At 37.3% G+C, this 21,921-nt stretch overlaps 1 protein-coding gene across 3 annotated transcripts in view; it reads right to left on the reverse strand.

The window, feature by feature from the left end:
* The window catches only part of LOC126194643 (ankyrin repeat and IBR domain-containing protein 1-like), a 601,659-nt gene that overhangs the window by 154,455 nt on the left and 425,283 nt on the right, over window positions 1-21,921 (reverse strand). For all 3 annotated transcript variants that reach the window (XM_049932817.1, XM_049932818.1, XM_049932819.1), the window contains one exon: window positions 10,227-10,337. In XM_049932817.1, the coding sequence (XP_049788774.1) occupies window positions 10,227-10,337 (111 nt within the window). The remainder of the gene's footprint in view (window positions 1-10,226; window positions 10,338-21,921) is intronic.

The following is a 21,921-nucleotide window of genomic DNA, read 5'->3' on the forward strand; positions in this document are numbered from 1 at the left end:
ACACGAATTCTTTACAGACGAATGGAAAAAGTAGTAGAAGCCGACCTCGGGGAAGATCAGTTTGGATTCCGTAGAAACACTGGAACACGTGAGGCAATACTGACCTTACGACTTATCTTAGAAGAAAGATTAAGGTAAGGCAAACCTACGTTTCTAGCATTTGTAGACTTAGAGAAAGCTTTTGACAATGTTGACTGGAATACTCTCTTTCAAATTCTAAAGGTGGCAGGGGTAAAATACAGGGAGCGAAAGGCTATTTACAATTTGTACAGAAAACAGATGGCAGTTATAAGAGTCGAGGGACATGAAAGGGAAGCAGTGGTTGGGAAGGGAGTAAGACAGGGTTGTAGCCTCTCCCCGATGTTATTCAATCTGTATATTGAGCAAGCAGTAACGGAAACAAAAGAAAAATTCGGAGTAGGTATTAAAATCCATGGAGAAGAAATAAAAACTTTAAGGTTTGCAGATGACATTGTAATTCTGTCAGAGACAGGACTTTGAAGAGCAGTTGAACGGAATGGACAGTGTCTTGAAGGGAGGATATAAGATGAACATCAACAAAAGCAAAACGAGGATAATGGAATGTAGTCGAATTAAGTCGGGTGATGTTGAGGGTATTAGATTAGGAAATGAGACACTTAAAGTAGTAAAGGAGTTTTGCTATTTGGGGAGCAATATAACTGATGATGGTCGAAGTAGAGAGGATATAAAATGTAGACTGGCAATGACAAGGAAAGCGTTTCTGAAGAAGAGAAATTGTTAACATCGAGTATAGATTTAAGTGTCAGGAAGTCATTTCTGAAAGTATTTGTATGGAGTGTAGCCATGTATGGAAGTGAAACATGGACGGTAAATACTTTGGACAAGAAGAGAATAGAAGCTTTCGAAATGTGGTGCTACAGAAGAATGCTGAAGATTAGATGGGTAGATCACACAACTAATGAGGAGGTACTGAATAGGATTGGGGAGAAGAGGAGTTTGTGGCACAATTTGACCAGAAGAAGGGATCGGTTGGTAGGACATGTTCTGAGGCATCAAGGGATCACCAATTTAGTATTGGAGGGCAGCGTGGAGGGTAAAAATCGTAGGGGGAGACCAAGAGATGAATACACTAAGCAGATTCAGAAGGATGTAGGTAGCAGTAGGTACTGGGAGATGAAGAAGCTTGCACATGATAGAGTAGCATGGAGAGCTGCATCAAACCAGTCTCAGGACTGAAGACCACAACAACAACAACAACAACAACAACAACAATCCTTAAGCTACCTTTCTAATGAGTTAATGACTCAGATTTGTTTTACTTCTTCCAGGCTTTTCAAACATTTTTGAGGAAGTGATCTATGACAGAATTTCTTGCTTATTTTTCTGGACAGAAAACATTAATTAACTCTCATCCAGGGGTGGCTTCTGAGGTAGTGCCACTGTGCCATGGAACCAGTTATATGGGAAAAAAAGAGAGAGAGAGAAATCTTTGCGAACTGTGTATAAAATATTGTTTCAGAGTATGTATTATCTGACTTGAAGAGGCACATTTCACCGTGCGTGCCCTCACAGTAGTTTTCTGAATCTTGAAGCCAACTGCAGGCTGGCACTGTCTGCCCTCACAAGCACTGTGTGAAATGCTCGGCCGTTGCTGCTTGTGGCGGAGGTGGAGCCACAGCTGCTCTGACTCAGAGCTTAACGTTCCTTCTACCAGAGAGCAATAAAGTGCAGAACTATAGAAGCACAATCTGCCATTAGTGGCTATGTTAGAATATATCGGACTCAAACTTCTTGTTATCCAGTGCTTGCAAATTTCACAACAACAGGGCTATTGATGCAGAACAAAAAAGACTAATGTGTTCACCATCTGTTGAGCATCTACTTTCCAAAGAACAGTGGAGTATTTCTGTTTATACTCATTACATTTGTGTAATACAGTTCTGTACAAACATGTTGTAGTAATTGTGGTCAGATAATATGCTTGCAAACAAAGTTTACACTTGGCGCAGTGGCTGATGGGAGTGACTGTAAATGGGAAATGCCTTTATGGTCACCCCCATCAGCCACTGCATCAAGTATCAACTTGCATGTGTAGTAATTGACTGTATATAGCTGTGTGCAAAGTGTTAGCTGTAAGTGAAAATTGACTGTGAATGTACCAAATATGAACAAAATAAGTGAGTTATTAAAAGATGCCATTTAGTGACAAGACACTCAGTGAAAAAATTCACATAAAAACTTTAGGTAGGCCACTCACAAATCTGAATCTGCAGCAGCACACAAAAAGTCGATGCTGTAACTTCAATCTGGAAATTCACTAAAAGAACAAATGGATTTGTGGCTGTGAAGAAAACAACACTGTCTGTTTTTCTTGTGTGTTATTTGGGGGAGATGTTCATTGGTGTCAGATAAGAATAAATGATATTGGGCATATACGGTCTAAACTGAAAGTACATGTGTCAAAGTGACACATGAATAATGTACCTAGTCTTCCATTTCTAGGCAAAACCAAGATTCAGCAGAAATTAGATTTGCAATGTAGATAAACAACTGACAGCCACAACAAACATGTACAAAAGAACAGATATTTATTGAATTTAAGTGTAAACAGTATTTGGTTCTGTGACGCTTTGGAACTGGTCCTCAGGAGCGACAATGAAACTGATGCCTCTCAAAATAAGGGGGTTTTTCGTGAGCTACCTCAGATCATTGTAGAACTGGACAAAGGATCTTCAAGTTCATCTCAGTCAAACATCAGCATTTAAAAACATTTCTAAGACAGCTGAGAATGGACTACCGCAATCTATGTTGGAACTGTAGCATGATGAAGTTCATAAAAAAATAAAATGTGCCGCTCAGCTGGAATGATCGTGGATTAAACCACAAATGTGTATTGCGAATTTATGTTAATTATTGTCTTTGCATTATGTTGTTGAAGGAAAACCTGTTTAAAGATTTTGGAACTTTGTCAATCCAGAAAGTCAGAATGCTCATACTATGTCTGAGAGTATTGTGAAAGAAATTTAACCATTAATTGGCGATGTTTGAGCAAAACTGATAGCTCAGAGCTACAACAGTGCAAACGTTATGAGTGGCAATTCAAATGGCATTCATAAATTAATTAAAGACAAATATCCAAATGCAAAATACATCCACTGTTATGTGCATCAGTTCAACCTTATTACGTCTACGGCAGTCTTTGTTAATCGTAAAGCTCACATCCTTTTTGCACAGTTTTCTGGTATTTCTTCTTTCTCTTCTAAATTGCCACAGAGATCGGAATTGGTGCATAGCATTATTCAAAAAAACTTGCCCTGTGTGAGTGTGTCACAAGATGCAATTACCATTCACGAATAGCAAAAGATGTTTATGAAAACAGGGAAGATCTTATTACTGTTATGGAAGTCATTGAAACATGTTAGAGCATAAAACCATCTTATACTATTGAGAAAGCTGATTCATACAAACAAAGACTGCAAAATAACGAATTCATTTTCTGGCTATCATTTTCCTACAAGGTAATGCCTCGTGCACACATGCTTTTCAGTCATCTTCAGAAGAAGTTAACTGAACCAACCAAAGCAAAACAAGACATACAGAACTTTGAAGCAGTAATGCAAAACATCAGAGATGACACTGACTCCACTGTTAACAAAATTAGTTTCGAAAATGATAAAACAATGCCTGCCAAGAAAATATATCCCAAATTTTCCAGACAAATACCTTGAAATTACAGACACATATACATTTCTGGAAAAAAGGATGTTGAAGGGTGAGCTTCAAGTCTTCTATGCTAGGCCACATTTGAGAGCAGTTCCTGGCGCAGTTCCATTTCTTTCACTGATACTAGAGGATGAGCTTTGTGACATGTTTGAAGAGACTGTTAAAGTTTAGAAACTGCTAATCATGATGCCTATCTCGACATCAGAAGCTGAGTGGTGCTTTTCAATGCTCAAGAGAATTTAAACGTTTCTACAAAACACTTTGAAAGAGGAATGACTGAGTGCCTATGAAAAGATATTTGTGTATAAAACCAAAGCTTTCAATTCAAGAGTGATAGACTTATTTGCCAATCATACACAACCATACATCAAAAAAAACCCCACTTACAACTGCAATTTAAAAGTGACCACACATATCCTGTGAGCAGTGAAGAAATCTGCTTTGTATGTTTGTATGTGCGAGAGAGATTTTCAGAATTTGTGTTGCGATTTACATCTCATACAAACATGCCAAAAAGATAGCTAAAGCAACCACTTTCTCTCTCTCCCTCTCTCTCTAAATGTTAAATGCTTCTTATTACATTCTCTACGAATATATCAAAGACTTACTATGCGTAGGAAGGGCACTGTTGTAGTAAATAGTTTAATTCTGTTTCCCTATATGTTTTGTTTGAAATGATATATTACAAAATACATGAATTATTGACAAAATTTCATAATATGTTTGATGCTACAAAACAAATCCCCCCCCACCGCCAATGGAATCTCTTAGCGGCCGCCACTGCTCTCAGCGCAGCTTTTATAAAGGATTCTCACCAGAAAATTCCAAATGTGACCTAACAAATTAAGTCCTAGCACAGAGAAACAAGGAGAATCAAATTGATGGTATATTCTGTGACTGTGACGAAGCCTTGGATTATCAGTAGTATACAGTTCTGGTTGGAAAATAAGACATTACAGCACATTTACAGACTGCATCACAGAAATAAAACTAAACTGAAAACAGGGGTGCATAACATGTGAACCCCACAAGATTTGGTACTTGGTTTCCTCATGTTCTTAACAAAAACTACAATGTTTGTGTCGTAATTAAGGACCAAAACTCAACTTTACCAGACACAATTCACAGTTTTCTACAATGGTTCGCAGCCATCAGTTTAAGTCTTCATTTTAAAGAGAATCATATACTCAGTTCTAGACAAGCAAGAATGGCTTGCTAATAGATAAAACTATAAATTGGGAAGAAATATTGGTAACATCAAAGGCCATTAATAAGTATATTAATCAGATATTTTAAGGCAGTATCTGCAAGATGGTCTATGATTAACAATCAGACCTAATTTTTTAGATATGTTTCTGCATTATGAAACTGTCATTTCTGTAACCATAGTCTTGCCAATAAAATATTACATAGGTAACCCATATGAATGGAAACAGACAGATTAATTTCTTTAGTTTAATATTTTAACTTTGTCAAAATGCAGCCGAATATTTCAAGGTAAGCAAGCAAATCTGAATCTACAAAAACCAATTTTCCATTAATTGTATGAAATATTCATTTACAGATTTTTAAGAACAAAGTAAAGCAACAGCAATTAACTTGGATCTCATTTCTCCAGTCCTACTTCTTAGCCTGGTGTTTTGGGTGACTTTTCACAATTAATCCATGACGGATTTCATTTAATATTTTTTGTCATACTTCCAATTTCCTGTGCGTGTCTGTAACTGCCAGAACTATAAAAGTGAAAATGTGTATCTACATTTGATTGTAGATTATCATTAAAATAGTTGACTGAGAATATACTCTTTAAATCTAGTTAATGAAGGATACTTCACATTGCCAATGTATACTTGACTTACTCCATACCCAAAAAGATTGTCTTACAAGATGTGATCTATACAGCATGAGGTACCAATATGAATATATCTAAAGGGACCACACTGCAGACAGGACGTTAAGCACTAATGAATATATGAATGAGTGATATCTTGTTTGAAACAATGTCTTAAGTTCTCTCGTAGTGTGTTTTTGTGTCTCATTGATCCATCAATAACAATAAATTTGCTTAGCTTGGTGACAAAGGTATAAAAGTCAACACAGTTATGAAATTCATGGTATATATTGTCTGTTTGATTATTTTTATATTCAGCATCCACAATTTCATAATAAACTAATGGGTGCTGTGAAAATCCAGTTCATTACACACAGAGGTCAACTTTTTCTCAAAAGGGTGTGAACTTATTAAACTGTCCAGTGTTCTCTTATTTTCATCACCATCATTTTCCAACTCCAGTTTCCTGGGTGTGGTGTACAAGCACTCACCATCTCCTTCTGTCTTCATACATCTTCTGTTTACGGACAACTTCCCATTTGTGTCCCATCTCCTCCACATCTGATATTACAGTCTCTATGTGGCATTTTCTTAGTCTTCCCCGAGGTCTTCTTCCTATGACATTCAGGTTGAAATACCTTTTGGCAGATCTTCTGCTGTTCATTCTCATTATATGACCATACCCCTGAAGTCTACATTTCTTTATGACACTGGTAACAGTCAGCTCAATACCAGATACTTTTCGATTAACCTCATACCTGATTGAGTCCTTTCTAGTTGGTTGGTTCATAGTTCTAATGAACCTCATTTCTGTTGCCTGAATTCTGCCGAAGTCTTCGTTTAGTAAGGTACATGTTTCTAAACCATATGTTAGGATTCATGCGAAATAGGTGTGGCACATGGTTGCTTTTGCTTTTCATCATGTTTTATCATCACAAAGAAGATTTATGATTTGATTGTAAAAACTGGGTGCTTTCTGTGTTCTTCTGAGTATTTCCTGCCTAATGGTGGTGTCTTTCGAGATCATGCTTCCTAGGTACTCATTCTAGAAATACATTTGAGGTAGTTCCTTGCCTGTTGATGGTCATTTCCACTTTCTTTGTTTTACTTATTTTGAGTCTGAAATTTTTGAATGTGTTGTTCCAATCATTAAGTTTCTTCTGTTCTTCACTTCTGTCTTTCCCCATACTATCAAATTATCAACAAAAACCAGGGCACTTGGTTCACTGTCTATTTTCTTGATAGATTTTATGATCTTATCCATTACTACTACAACCAGGAGTGGTGATACGGCACTTCCTTGTAGGACACCTCTTTCTGTTTCAAATCATCCTGATCATCTGTTGCCTATCTGGACACAGCTGTAACACTTATTTTCTGCTGCAGAAATATGTTAACAATATCAGCCACTAATTTTTAAATTTGTTCTATTATTGTTTTAGCATTTTCTTTCAGTCTTCAATTAAAAATCTTTGACAAATAGTTCAATAACAGAAAACAGTTAGCCCTAGTGATAATTTAACTATAAATTTAATAAGAGACAAACGTTTTCATCATGCTTCCTAAAATTTTAGAGATTTCACACACTTTTAAGTAACAAAAATTTTGGTTACTATTTTACTGTTACTATAGGAGCATGATGATTAAACACTTTACATTGTAAACATCAAAAATATTTTAATGCAAAGTAAGTTGTACTCTAACAATAATGTTAAAATAAAGCAATACAATAATCAACTGAATGTAAACGTTTGTTTTCTGCTATTGGGAAGGCCCCAAGAACATTAAGCAATGTGACTGATTTCAATCACTTTAGTACCATCTCTGTACACTAAAAGAAAGGAAAAAAGTTGAAAGTCGGAATACAATTTGCAAGTCCTCAACTAGACAAAATATAAAACAATGTCCCCTCCCCCCCCCCCCCCCCCAAGCTGCACATATATGGATTACAGTGAAACCATGTGCTCATGATGTGATGACATTCTATGTTATCCTAAACTACACTGAGTGAACATCCCCTCCTCCTCCCCACTGCTGTGTGTGCATCAAATGTCATACATAACCACAAACACTGTTTACAGTGTCTTCAGTGACACTTGTAAGGATTTGAAGTTACATAAACCTTATTCATAAAGGCAAAACACAAATAGATTATGTGCCTAAAAATGCTACATTTTTTATATAACTACATCTGTTAACATTAATAGGAATCTTATTCAAATATTAAAGAAAAGGAAGTACCTTTTCAAGTAGCTACGGTGCAATAAAAAGTGGCATGAAAAGATGTAGCAAATATTAAATGAATAAATCCTTTATTGGCAATGTATTCAAAGGAATAAAACATATAATTATTTTACTTTCTGAAACAGCAAGAAGATCTGAGTTTAAAAGAATAGATGTATTCATAAAACAGGTAGTGAAATGATGTAGATTGTCAGTAACATTGGGAAAAGTTCTTGTAATTGCGCCAATAAAAATAAGAGTTTATAAAATGTCAGTTGCAATCTCAGTTGTCAACATAATTTTTTCTAAAAATAGATAACTATCACAATAATTATTAAAATGGTATACAAGTATAATGAACAACCTTTACAGGATAAAACTGTGCACCAGAGAAGCAATTAAAACAACAACTTTGCCTTTTGTTGACATTACTCTGACACTGCTGCTTATGATGATTGTGGATTTAAGGAGACTAAACATCTGAGGTTGTTTGTTTCCTATTCACACCACAGAACAGAATCAGTGTAGAATCATGTACCTTATCTGTCTGTGTCTTGAGTAAATTCAATGTGAAAGTGTGACAAAGTTTTTGAAAAACTTGTGTAACGTGTGTCTAAATCAGGACATAGGTATCAGGATGTGGAAAACTGCCTGAAAACCACATACAGGACGGCCAGGACATGGGCCTTCATCATACAGATTTGAACTGAGAGCAGCCTGGCTCCCCATCACCTGGAAGCAGCCACTTTTAACATTCACAGTTACCCAGGCAGGTGACAACCTTCTGCTTCCACAAATTATATCAAAGCTTTGATCTGCAGTATCTTTCTTCCGCTTTCTCAAATTCCACAGAGACTTCTTAGGAGAAAGGATAAGGCAGAATGGCTTAACCATGGCCTGTGGGTTGGTATGTTAGATAATGGCTTAACCCAAGATCATTGCCTTTGGGATAAAATACTAAACTATCTGAGTGCTTAAGTATTCTTTTTAAGTTCAAGACTTTTAATCTGTTAGAGAAGTTAATTTTAGTATATCTTTACTGCAGAGGTAAGGTTTGATTCCATTAAACTATTGATGAAGCTCTCACTGGACAATTTCCATTTTTAATTTTTACAAAGAGGAAATAAATAATTCAAGAAAGGAATTTTTAAAATCACTGAGTGCATCTCCACAATTTCTACCTTTTTAAATATGTAACCTAGGAAACAGTTTATAACCCCATTTTCACATACCTCTGCCAAGTGTATACAGGAAGTCTCAAATCTTTAGAATCAAATTATATGGAAAAAGGACGTTTCTAAACCAAGTATTTTGAAATAAGAAACTAATGGTCACAAATGAATATGAATGATGGTGCAAGATCTTGAATACTGGCTGTATGGTCTTCAGGAAAATAAGCAAATAAATAATGATAATAATAATAATAATAATAATAATAATAAATGAATCACAGTTGAGTGTGATGCACATGTTTGTAAATTGCTCATACAGACTGTGTTTCAAAAAGACAATGTCTGCAGCACTGACATTGTCGACACTACCTTGGAAAACTGTGCACAACTGTCTGCAATGTTGCCAAGGTGGTGTTTACCAATATTTGCATTTCATGGCTGGTTGCTGATGATGGATCATTACTTGGTACAAAATCCTGCAGGAACACATTTAATATATGGCCCAGCAGGATTTAGAACCCCAAAAGCTGAATGAACATATATTCCTAATTGAAAGAAAGTTTGCCACTCTAGATAGAAACATATGAGAAACTGGATTGTTTAAGTGACAGAGTCTTGGCCATGGCCCATTACAAAAAATTGGTCTTACATTACAGTAGGGTTTAAGGAGATATTGTTGGATTATGTCTAAAAAAATACGTAACCATACAAATATCTCATTAGAGAAAGCAGAGCTTATTGAGAGATTCATAGCAGCATGTGTTCTTGCATGTGAGTATCGTATATTTGGCTGGGAGTTCCCTTTTGGGTAGTTTGGCTGCCTGGTGCAAGTCCTTTTGGTGCCAATTCAGCAAACTACTGTGTATCGATGATGATGAGTACAAAACACACACACACGCACACACACACACACACACACACACACACACACACACACACACACACACACACACACACACACACGAACTCACACACAATCCTCATCAGAGAAAATTCCTGATACAGCTGGGAATTGAACCTGGGGCCTGTTCATTAAGAGTCAGCAACACTAATCATAAGACCACTTACTGCTGACTGTATTCTTGCATAATAGGCTTTAGTTCCTCATCTCAAAATACTCAGTTTAGGATCCTCTCTCCCTTTTGTTGAACATGGAAGGTTCTTTTTTTTTAAAATTTAATTGGGGATACAAACAGATTAACCTTCACTTGCGTAAGGTCCCTAGCACATTGCCTCACTTTCCTAGTACCTTGTCTCACTTTAGAGAAGGATGAGAGTACTAACTAAATACTCACATCCTCATCAGAGTCCATTGGCTGCCATTCAAGGGGTATTCCCATGGTACCAGGATGTCCCTGCAATTCTTTGACCCATGGGTTTGTCATTACTGCCTGATCCATTGGTAACTGCACAGGATAAAACAAAAGCAAGTTGCATTGAAATTACCTGTAGTACACACCTAGTGTTCATAATTTAGCAATGACAAATGATCTGCAACCAAATTTCAGGGAAACTACTCCAACAAAATAAAATGTAAGCAAAAATAATTGTAGCCTTCAACACAGAAAGCCTGTATAAACTGGCTTGCAGATACAACACTAGATTATTACTAATCATTACTTGGACAGTTATGCCTTGGCTTCTCTGTTTCTCACAGTTTGAATGTCACTTGGGAATTCAACAAAATTTTATGTACTATTGCAACTGTCTCTATATTTGCCCATCCAAACAACATAAATGGATAATTTATCTTTTCCAATATATTTATCAACAAATTGTTTTATTGGGTCATTTTTACCTTTGCAAGATCCTTCTTTACTGTAAATGTATTGCCTGTTTATATTTTGTTGTATCAAGCAATCCCTTATAAATGTAATGTATGGAAAATCATTATGTACACCAGTCAGCTACCACAGTTAAAATACCACATGTATGAGTCATAAAAATTATTCAGAAGATAAGATCTGTTCTCCTTTTTGTAACTACGTTTTCCTGCACTAATTTTAATCCCAATTGTATGAGGGAACTCAAAGAAATAGAAAAGTAAGGAAAGAGGATGGAAGAGTATATGGTAAGCAAAGACATCTTACTATGCTTCCCTTAAGGATAGTTTTGGCAGTGCAATTGTTGGAATCATTATACGGATGTACATAGTAGTGATGTCTTGCACAGTTGTTTTCTAAGGTAGGTGGTTGAAAGTTTGAAATACAAAATTCATTGGGTGCTCAGCATGCTCTCAATCTGTTCATCTAAATAGGATGTGTGTTGATGAACCTTCTACTGTATAACACACTACAACCACACTACAACAGGTTTAGTCCATTCACTAAATACATGTCACTGAGAAATATAAGAACCGATCACTTTGAAAAATAATGTCTGCCACATAAAGGAAGAAAGGAAGGGAGAAACAAAGGAAACAATGAAGGAAGATCATGGTCAGTAATAAGTTCATTAGAGACATAACACAAGTTCAGATTCAGGAAGGATGAGGAGGGAAACTAGCCATGAGCAATTGAAGGAACCATCCCAGCATTCACCTTAAGTGTTTGGGTAACTCAAGGGAAACCTCAGCTGTATGACTTGAGGGGGATTTGAACCACCATCCTTCTGAATGTGAGTCCATTGTCTTACCACTGTACCAACTTGCTCAGTAACACCTGCTAAACAATATTGTTTTGATGTTTGCACACTTTTTACTTGCTTTTCAGCTCCCAAATCCTCAAATGATAGTACGCTTCCCTATTATGTTTTTTTAGAAACAACATCCATCCCCCATAGTACATTAACTTCTTGTTTCTCAGTGCACCAATATCTTCCTGCATGAAACACTTCAACATCACTCCAAGAGTAGTGGAAATAATACAAATCTAAACCAAATGAGTAAAATGTGTGTTTATCAATCATATTAAAACTGGGCTTACTCAAAGAATTAAGGTAAATGGATAACACAGGACTAGGTGGAATCATATACAGATGACACTGTACTTACAAAACTGTAAAATTACTGTCATAACAAATTAATTACTTTAATTAAGGAACTATAGAACAACAGTCAAAATACAGCTGTGAATGATGTTATACATATGTCAGTCCATTTAGACACTATATGGCAATTTAGTTGAAACAAATCTATAGTAAAACTGACAGAAATAAAAACTAACACGCAGCAACTAGTCTGGACACTCCTTATAAATATCAAAATAACTGTCTATTCATTTCTTGATGACAGAACATCTCCAAGGAACTGCACAGTGACAAGTGACTACTAATTCTTTCTCTCCTAGATGGAATCAGTGAGTAGTACAGTAATCAGGTTATCATCCCATCACTCTCCTGGCAGTACGAATCAGATTTTTTAAAATAAGAAGCACTACTTTTCCTTCAAATAGCTTCTCACTTGTTGTCTACTGAGTCGACTACATACTTATTCTCTAACAAGGAAAACTCTCAAACTCCAATGGGGATCAAAATCAGGTCCTGTACATGATGGCCAGACAAACTGGCTGCTCAGTAACTGAACTGGACAAATATCGTAATACTAGGGTGGAATAAGTACTATTGACTTTCACAGCAAACAAAAGGTTTGTTCAGACTATGCAGGTATCTGAAAACCCCTTCACTGGATACTTTCTACAGGGTGAACATTAATAAAACCGTGAAACTGAACTGATCGACTCCTGACTGGAATTGGAGGAAAAAAAGGCCCTATGAACATATGTCCAGAGAAACATCAATGCACAAGAAATGGCCGTGACAAATGACAGTCCCTCTGACTACATGCTACATGTTCCTTGCATGTTGCATGCTGTGTGGTTGACGCAGCATACTGTACACACCAGAATGGTCTGGTATTCAAGTCGAGAACAAACCAAGATGGTGTTCGTGTATGGCCAAGTAAATGGAAACAGCGCATACACCTCATTAGGAGGACCAGGTTCTAAAAGATATTGAGATGAACCCAAGTACAAGCTGCTCCATATATGGTGTATGCAAAGTCCACCATCTAACTGCATGTTCATCTGCCTGAAAGAACCCATGTTCACACAAACACCCAAAAAAGGCTTGAAATGTCATGTGATGTGTTTGGTGTCCGGGAGACTATTTGTTCTAGTATAGCTGTGCTACCTCTCAACCATTTCCATCTGATTGACTATACACGAACACCTACTGGCTTGTTCCCAACATGCATATCAGACCATTCTGCTGTTTACAGTACACTGTGTCAATAACACAGCCTGCAACACACATGGAACATGCAGCACATGATCATGGGAACTGTCCTTCATCAGTGCATCTACTGTGGCAATGATGCATTTCTGGACACATATTCATACGACCTTTTTCCTCCATTTCCAGTCAGGAATCCATCCCTGAAATTTGTCGGTTTTATTACATGTTCACCCTATTTAAAGAACAGAAATCATTAGTCAAAAACAGGAAAACATGTGGTTTACAAATAAAATTAGAGACGAACTCATCACATAAAATTAGCAAACTGCACAGTTTAAATTTATGTCATACTAAGGAAAATACTAATACTTCTACATAAAAGTGATAAATCTGCAAAACGGGGCTCATAATGTTTGTGTGATCAGAAACTATTCTCATGAAGTGGAATGCAGTGTGAGATACCACAAATGGCCAAATTAGGGAAGAAAAGGAAATTTACTGATTCAAAAATCACACTGTATGTGAAAGTGGAAAATACATAGCTCATAAAGTTACAAGAGTGACAATGAATTTATAGATCTTTTTTCAAGAACAGTAAAAAAAACCTCCATCAAGACTCTTAAGAACTCTGCAGTCACTCTTATTATCAATTACATTCCCTTCAGCTACCTATTCTCACCTCCCACAACTGGGGATGACACTGAAAATGTTATAAGAAAAAGAAATAAAAAATTATTCTCCAGGTCCTGACACAATTTTCACAGATCTACTTGATTAGTGTTCCACATACATAAGTCCATTTTCAAAATCATACATGCCTTACTTGAAGATGGACTGTACCCTAGTTAGTGAGGAGAGCAGGGGAAATTCTGTTGCTCTACAGAAAGAGGGAAAACCAATGACACACCAATAGCAATATTATGTGTATCATTCAAGGTCACTGAACATTATGTTGCTCTAAGACTAGACAGATTCTTGGAATCACAGAATATTATTTTATCTTCCAAACATAAATTACATAAAAAGTCATGTGTAAATGGTTAGTATTAATTTCTTGATCAACACTCAAAATAACGGTCATCAATGATTTGACACCCACTGTTGAATTACTTCACCCTGTAGAACTTTCTATGTCTTAGAGTCTTCAACAATATGTATCCATGCTTCTGTTTCATATTTTCCAATGTCATCAACAACTAGGTCACTGTGTGAGGCTTTAAATCCAGCAAAGGGCTTCCTTGGTTCTTGGTGCTGAGCAATCATCAGTTTTTTAACAGCCTTCATATTAGAAACCATGTCTCACAAAATTAGACAAAACTCTTAACACATACAACTGAGAGTAAATACTCTTTTTTCAGTCATATCTCAGTTTTTAAGACTTCTTAGTTTAACAAAAGGGCTCCACAACATTTTACCTCTTTAGTTTATTTCTTTGCCTTTCCATTCAGTCTTCAGCTGCTATAAATACCAAAACACATCCAAATGTTTTATGATTTATTTATCAGTACAGCATTCTTTTCTGTGTGTTGATTATATATTATTTTAGAAACACTATAAGAGAGGAGGATGAGGGGTCAATAGTTTCTCCCTTGTTCATCTTCTTTTTTGTAAAGCAGAATGAATACTGGCTGGCTAGCAGCTACTCACAGAGGTTCAGTATGGGCTGTAATTAGTGTATGGTGGCAAAAATTGGTAGATACAGTAATGTATCCCCATGAACCATGGACCTTGCAGTTGGTGGGGAGGCTTGCGTGCCTCAGTGATACAGATAGCCATACCGTAGGTGCAACCACAACGGAGGGATATCTGTTGAGAGGCCAGACAAACATGTGGTTCCTGAAGAGGGGCAGCAGCCTTTTCAGTAGTTGCAGGGGCAATAGTCTGGATGATTGACTGATCTGGCCCTGAAACACTAACCAAAACAGCCTTGCTGTTGTGGTGCTGCGAATAGCTGAAGACTGATGACCATAGATGTTAAGTCCCATAGTGCTCATAGCCAGAATAGCTGAAAGCAAGGGGAAACTACAGCCGTAATTTTTCCCGAAGGCATGCAGCTTTACTGTATGATTAAATGATAATGGCGTCCTCTTGGGTAAAATATTCCGGAGGTAAAATAGTCCCCCATTCAGAAGTCTGGGCGGGGACTACTCAAGAGGACGTTGTTATCAAGAGAAAGAAAACTGGCATTCTACGGAGCGTGAAATGTCAGATCCCTTAATCGGCCAGGTAGGTTAGAAAATTTAAAAAGGGAAATGGATAGGTTAAAATTAGATATAGTGGGAATTAGTGAAGTTCGGTGGCAGGAGGAACAAGACTTTTGGTCAGGCCAATACAGGGTTATAAATACAAAGTCAAATAGGGGTAATGGAAGAGTAGGTTTAATAATGAATAAAAAATAGGAGCCTGGATAAGCTACTACAAACAGCACAGTGAACGCATTATTGTGGCCAAGATAGACAAGAAGCCCACACCTACTACAGTAGTACAAGTTTATATGCCAACTAGCTCTGCAGATGACGAAAAAATGGAAGAAATGTATGATGAAATTGAAGAAATGTATGATGAAATAAAAGAAATTATTCAGATAGTGAAGGGAGACGAAAATTTAATAGTCATGTGTGACTGGAATTCGAGAGTAGGAAAAGGGAGAGAAGGAAACATAGTGGGTGAATATGGATTGGGGGAGAGAAATGAAAGAGGAAGCCGTCTGGTAGAATTTTGCACAGAGCATAACTTAATCATAGCTAACACTTAGTTCAAGAATCATAAAAGAAGGTTGTATACATGGAAGAATCCTGGAGATACTAAAAGGTATCAGATAGATTATATAATGGTAAGACAGAGATTTAGGAACCAGGTTTTAAATTGTAAGGCTTTTCCAAGGGCAGATGTGGACTCTGACCACAATCTATTGGTTATGAACTGTAGATTAAAACTGAAGAAAATTCAAAAAGGTGGGAATTTAAGGAGATGGGACCTGGATAAACTGAAAGAACCAGAGGTTGTAGAGAGTTTCAGGGAAAGCGTAAGGGAATAAATGGCTGGAATGGGGGAAAGAAATACAGTAGAAGAAGAATGGGTAGCTTTGAGGGATGAAGTAGTGAAGGCAGCAGAGGATCAAGTAGGTAAAAAGACGAGGGCTAGTAGAAATCCTTGGGTAACAGAAGAGATATTGAATTTAATTGATGAAAGGAGAAAATATAAAAATGCAGTAAATGCAGCAGGCAAAAAGGAATACAAACATCTCAAAAATGAGATCGACAGGAAGTGCAAAATAGCTAAGCAGGGATGGCTAGAGGATAAATGTAAGGATGTAGAGGCTTATCTCACTAGGGCTAAGATATATACTGCCTACAGGAAAATTAAAGAGACCTTTGAAGAAAAGAGAACCATTTGTATGAATATCAAGAGCTCAGATGGAAACCCAGTTCTAAGCAAAGAAGGGAAAGCAGAAAGGTGGAAGGAGTATATAGAGGGTCTATACAAGGGCGATGTACTTGAGGACAATATTATGGAAATGGAAGAGGATGTAGATGAAGATGAAATGGGAGACATGATACTGCCTGAAGAGTTTGACAGAGCAAGACAAGGCCCTGGGAGTAGACAACATTCCATTAGAACTACTGATGTCCTTGGGAGAGCCAGTCCTGACTAAACTCTACCATCTGGTGAGCAAGATGTATGAGACAGGTGAAATACCCTCAGACTTCAAGAAGAATATAATAATTCCAATCCTAAAGAAAGCAGGTGTTGACAGATGTGAAAATTACCGAACTATCAGTTTAATAAGTCATGGCTGCAAAATACTAACACGAATTCCTTACAGAAAACTAGTAGAAGCCGACCTTGGGGAAGATCAGTTTGGATTCCGTAGAAATATTGCAACACGTGAGGCAATACTGACCCTACGGCTTATCATAGAAGCTAGATTAAGGAAAGGCAAGCCTACGTTTCTAGCATTTGTAGACTTAGAGAAAGCTTTTGACAATGTTGACTGGAATACTCTCTTTCGAATTCTGAAGGTGGCAGGGGTAAAATATAGGGAGCGAAAGGCTATTCACAATTTGTACAGAAAACAGATGGCAGTTATACGAGTTGACGGGCATGAAAGGGAAGCAGTGGTTTGGAAGGGAGTGAGACAGGGTTGTAGCCTCTCCCCGATGTTATTCAATCTGTATATTGAGCAAGCAGTGAAGGAAACAAAAGAAAAATTCGGAGTAGGTATTAAAATCCATGGAGAAGAAATAAAAACTTTGAGGTTCGCCGATGACATTGTAATTCTGTCAGAGACAGCAAAGGACTTTGAAGAGCAGTTTAACAGAATGGATAGTGTCTTGAAAGGAGGATATAAGATGAACATTAACAAAAGCAAAACAAGGATAATGGAATGTAGTCGAATTAAGTCGGGTGATGCGGAGGGAATTAGATTAGGAAATGAGACACTTAAAGTAGTAAAGGAGTTTTGCTATTTGGGGAGCAAAATAACTGATGATGGTCGAAGTAGAGAGGATATATAATGTAGACTGGCAATGGCAAGGAAAGCGTTTCTGAAGAAGAGAAATTTGTTAACATTGAGTATAGATTTAAGTGTCAGGAAGTTGTTTCTGAAAGTATTTGTATGGACTGTAGCCAAGTATGGAAGTGAAACATGGACGATAAACAGTTTGGACAAGAGAAGAATAGAAGCTTTCAAAATGTGGTGCTACAGAAGAATGCTGAAGATTAGATGGGTAGATCACATAACTAATGAGGTGGTGTTGAATAGGATTGGGGAGAAGAGAAGTTTGTGGCACAACTTGACTAGAAGAAGGGATTGGTTGGTAGGACATGTTCTGAGGCATTAAGGGATCACCAATTTAGTATTGGAGGGCAGCGTGGAGTGTAAAAATCGTAGAGGGAGACCAAGAGATGAATACACCAAGCAGATTCAGAAGGATGTAGGTTGCAGTAGGTACTGGGAGATGAAGAAGCTTGCACAGGATAGAGTCACATGGAGAGCTGCATCAAACCAGTCTCAGGACTGAAGACCACAGCAACAACAACAACAGTAATGTGTTCACACTGGATAAAACATTAGTTTCAGTTTTGGCCACCAGGTACAAATGTCATTTGACAGTGTGAACCAAAAATCTTCTAGATCGACTCCTTGACTAACACACCTAAAGGCATTTGCATCCTGAGCCTTTTTGCCTTCCTTAGACTGCAGTTTCACTTCCTGCTGCTTCTTGTTTCTCTCTTTGCTTTATTTTTTTACAGCCCTTTGCAAAATGGCCCTCTTTACCATTAGTGTAAGAGGTAATTTTTTGTTTCCTAATTATGCTAGCTAACTGGACTGATTGTTTCTCTCTTCCTCAATGAACAGTCTTGAAGTTAGTTCATTAAGTGTTTCCTTCTCAAAGGGGACAAACTCCCATGCTGAAAGGAAATGTTTATTTCTCTCTGGCAATTATATCCAACACCTTGGTTCTTATCATTTTCTCTGAAATTGGTTTACCCCATTGCTTCAATTTAGTGCTAATTTCTTCTATTTTTGACATAACTGTACTCACTGAGTCATCACCTGGAGAGAGAAAAACTTTTGTTGAAGTAGGTGAATGTTCACTGCAGAGTCTTTCTCAAACATTGTCTTCAGTTTAGTCCACACGCTAGCTAACATCATACACAACAGTAGGTGAGTGAGTGAGTTGCACTACATCCATCTGCATCACAATAAGTTCCTGTGCCTTTGATTCCTGTTACTGTAGAGAAAAAACCTAGTATCCTATGAATATAACAGCAATAAGTTACAGATGGAATTGGCCAACTCATACAAATACCTGTGTGTAACACTTTGTAGGGACATGAAATGGAATGAGCACATACACTCAGCTGTGGGTAAAGTATGTGGGAGACTTTGGTTTATTGGTAGAATACTAGGGAACTGCTATCAGTCTACAAAAGAGATAGCTTACAAATCATTCATGTGAGCCATTCTAGAATATTTTTCAACTGTATGGGAACCATACCAAAAACGACCAACAGGGGATATTGAACAAACAGGGAAAAGTGCAGTGCAACTGGTCACAGGTCTGTTTGACCCATGGGCTACAGAGATGCTGAAGAAACTGCACTGGCAGACTCTTGAAGATAAGACATAAACTATCCTGAGAAAGTTATTAACAAAGTTTCAAGAACCGGCTTTAAATGATAACTCTAGGAATATACTACAATCCCCTATGTATCATTCATTTAGGGATCATGATGACAAGATAGAATAATTACTGCACACACAGAGGCATTCAAACAATCATTCTTCCAACAATCCAAACATGAATATAACAGGAAGAAACCCTAATAACAGGTGCAGTGGAACATAGCCTCTGCAACACACCTCACAGTGGTTTGCAGAGTGTAGATGTAGATGTATACGTTGAGCATTCTCAATATGGAAGAGATATGGTGACCTTGCTATCCAAAGTAGGGTTTGGCAAGCATGAAGACAAGCATTACAAACTATGGTGGCATGCGGGTCGGCATTTCTTGCTGAAATGGAAGATCAGCGTGGCTTGCAATGAAGGGTAACAAAACAGGCGTAGAATATTGTCAATGTACCATTGTGCCAGAAGGGTGTCATGGATGACAACCAAAGGGATCTTGCTATGAAAAGAAGTGGCATACCAGACCATCACTCCTGGTTGTTGGGCCATATGGTGGTGACAGTCAGAAAGGTATCCCCACACAGCGAGGCAGGTGGAGGGAGTCTCCAGACATGTCATCATGGTCATCAGGGCCTGGAATTTCATTGACTGAACTAAGACTGTCTTCAGTCATGAGTCTCACTTATAACTGAGTGCCCATGAACTGTGAAGATGTCTCTGGAGACACTCCAGGCAGTTGTGGGATGCAAACCTGACTGTCACCCACCATACAGCCCAACAACCAGGAGTGATGGTCTGGAATGCTATTTTTCGTTATAGCGGGTCCACTGGTCAGCCACTTGTCATCCGTGGCACCCATACACCACAGAGGTAAGTCAATGATATTCTGTACCCCATTTTGTTGCTCTTCATGGCAAGCTATATTGGACTTATATTTCAGCACGATTATGCCTGCATGCACACTGTGAGAATTTCTACTATTTGTCTTATACTTCCACACCCTACCTTGGCTAGCAAGATTGCCAGATCTCTCTCCAGTTGAGAGCAATTGGAGCACTATGGGCAGGGTCCTGCAGTCAGCTAGTGATTTTGACAATCTAACGCACCATTCGGACAGAATTTGGCATGAAAACCCTCAGGACAATAACCAACAACTCTGCCACTCAATGCCAAGCCAAATAACTGTTTGCATATGGGCCAGAGATGGAATTTTTTTGTCTTATAGTGTACATTGCAAAATCCATAATTAATCGTCTCTGAGACTGATATGCAGTTCCTTATGCTAAAAGCTAATACTGATCAGGAAACAAAAGCTAATAAATCTGAGTCTGGGAAAGTAGACCACAAGCCAAATCTGAATATTCTAGGAAACTGTTCAAAGGTATGAACTGGATTGATGTATACTGTGCTAATGATATGCATGGAAAATACATTTATTAACAAAATCATCATCTTATTTGAAGACTGTTTCCTCCCAAAAGCTAATAAGATTAGACCAAAGTCTAAAAAAAATTCTTAAGTTGTCAAGGAATAAAGGTGCCTTTCAGGAAAAAAAGGGAACTGTACCTTCATGCAGTAACATCTCTGATCTTTATTCTATTGCTCATTATAAGGTTTACTGCAAAATACTGAAGAAACGAATTCAAACATTAAAGCAAATGCATTGTAACAAAATCCTAGTAATGTCAGGTAACAAAATAAAGATAGTATGGGATATAGTGAAGGAAAAGGCTGGCAGGACCAGAGGTAAGGAATATCATGTAGCTTTAAGTGTAAATGATAAATTGGTGACACATGTTTGCTGCAAAACTTTATCAAGCATTTTATATCTGTTACTGAAAAGTTGTGGCTGTCAGGATCAGTAAATGGTGCCACAGAACACCTGAGATCAGTCAATACAAATAACTTCAGTAAAATATGACTGTGACACATGAGAAGAAGCAATGCCCATTACAAAATCCTTGAAATCGAAAAATCAGTAGATAAGGATAAAACATCAGCTAAGTTAATAAAAGAATGTTCTTCTGAGTTCAGCTCAATAATAAGTTATTTGTCTACCAGCCATTTATGATTAGAATGCTTCTTAATTAATTGAATTATGCTGCAGTTAATCCTATGTGTAACAGAGGAGATAATGAAATTACAACAAACTTTCATACAATATTACTTCTACCAGCATTCTCAACATTTTTAGAAATGGTAAAGTACAAGTGGTTTCTTAGACACCTGACTACATATAACATATCATCAAACTTACACTTTGGTTTTCTAAAGGATTCTGATACTTAGGAAGCTACTCATAAACAAAAAATAAACAAAATAAAATACACCAAGAAAGTACTTAATATATTACACAATAAACTGAAGTCTACTGGTATATTCTGTGATCTATCAAAGGCATTAGACTATGTAAATCACAAAATAATTTTAAGTAAATTAGAATATTGTGGTGCTACAGTAAATCCCAAAATGGTTCAAGTCATATCTAACAAGAAACAAACAGTGTTAGTAGGAAAGAGTCCTGTATTAAGCTATCATTCGTCACAGCACTGTGAACTAATTGCATATAGTGTCTCAGAAGATTTCATCTTCCTCTTTTTCTTGTGAACGCTAACTACCTTTGTACAGAAACATTACCAGACATGAAGTTTGTTTCATTCGCAGATGATACAAACACTTA

The sequence above is a fragment of the Schistocerca nitens genome, chromosome 7 (genome assembly GCF_023898315.1).
Source record: "Schistocerca nitens isolate TAMUIC-IGC-003100 chromosome 7, iqSchNite1.1, whole genome shotgun sequence".
In the NCBI taxonomy this organism is placed as follows: domain Eukaryota; kingdom Metazoa; phylum Arthropoda; class Insecta; order Orthoptera; family Acrididae; genus Schistocerca; species Schistocerca nitens.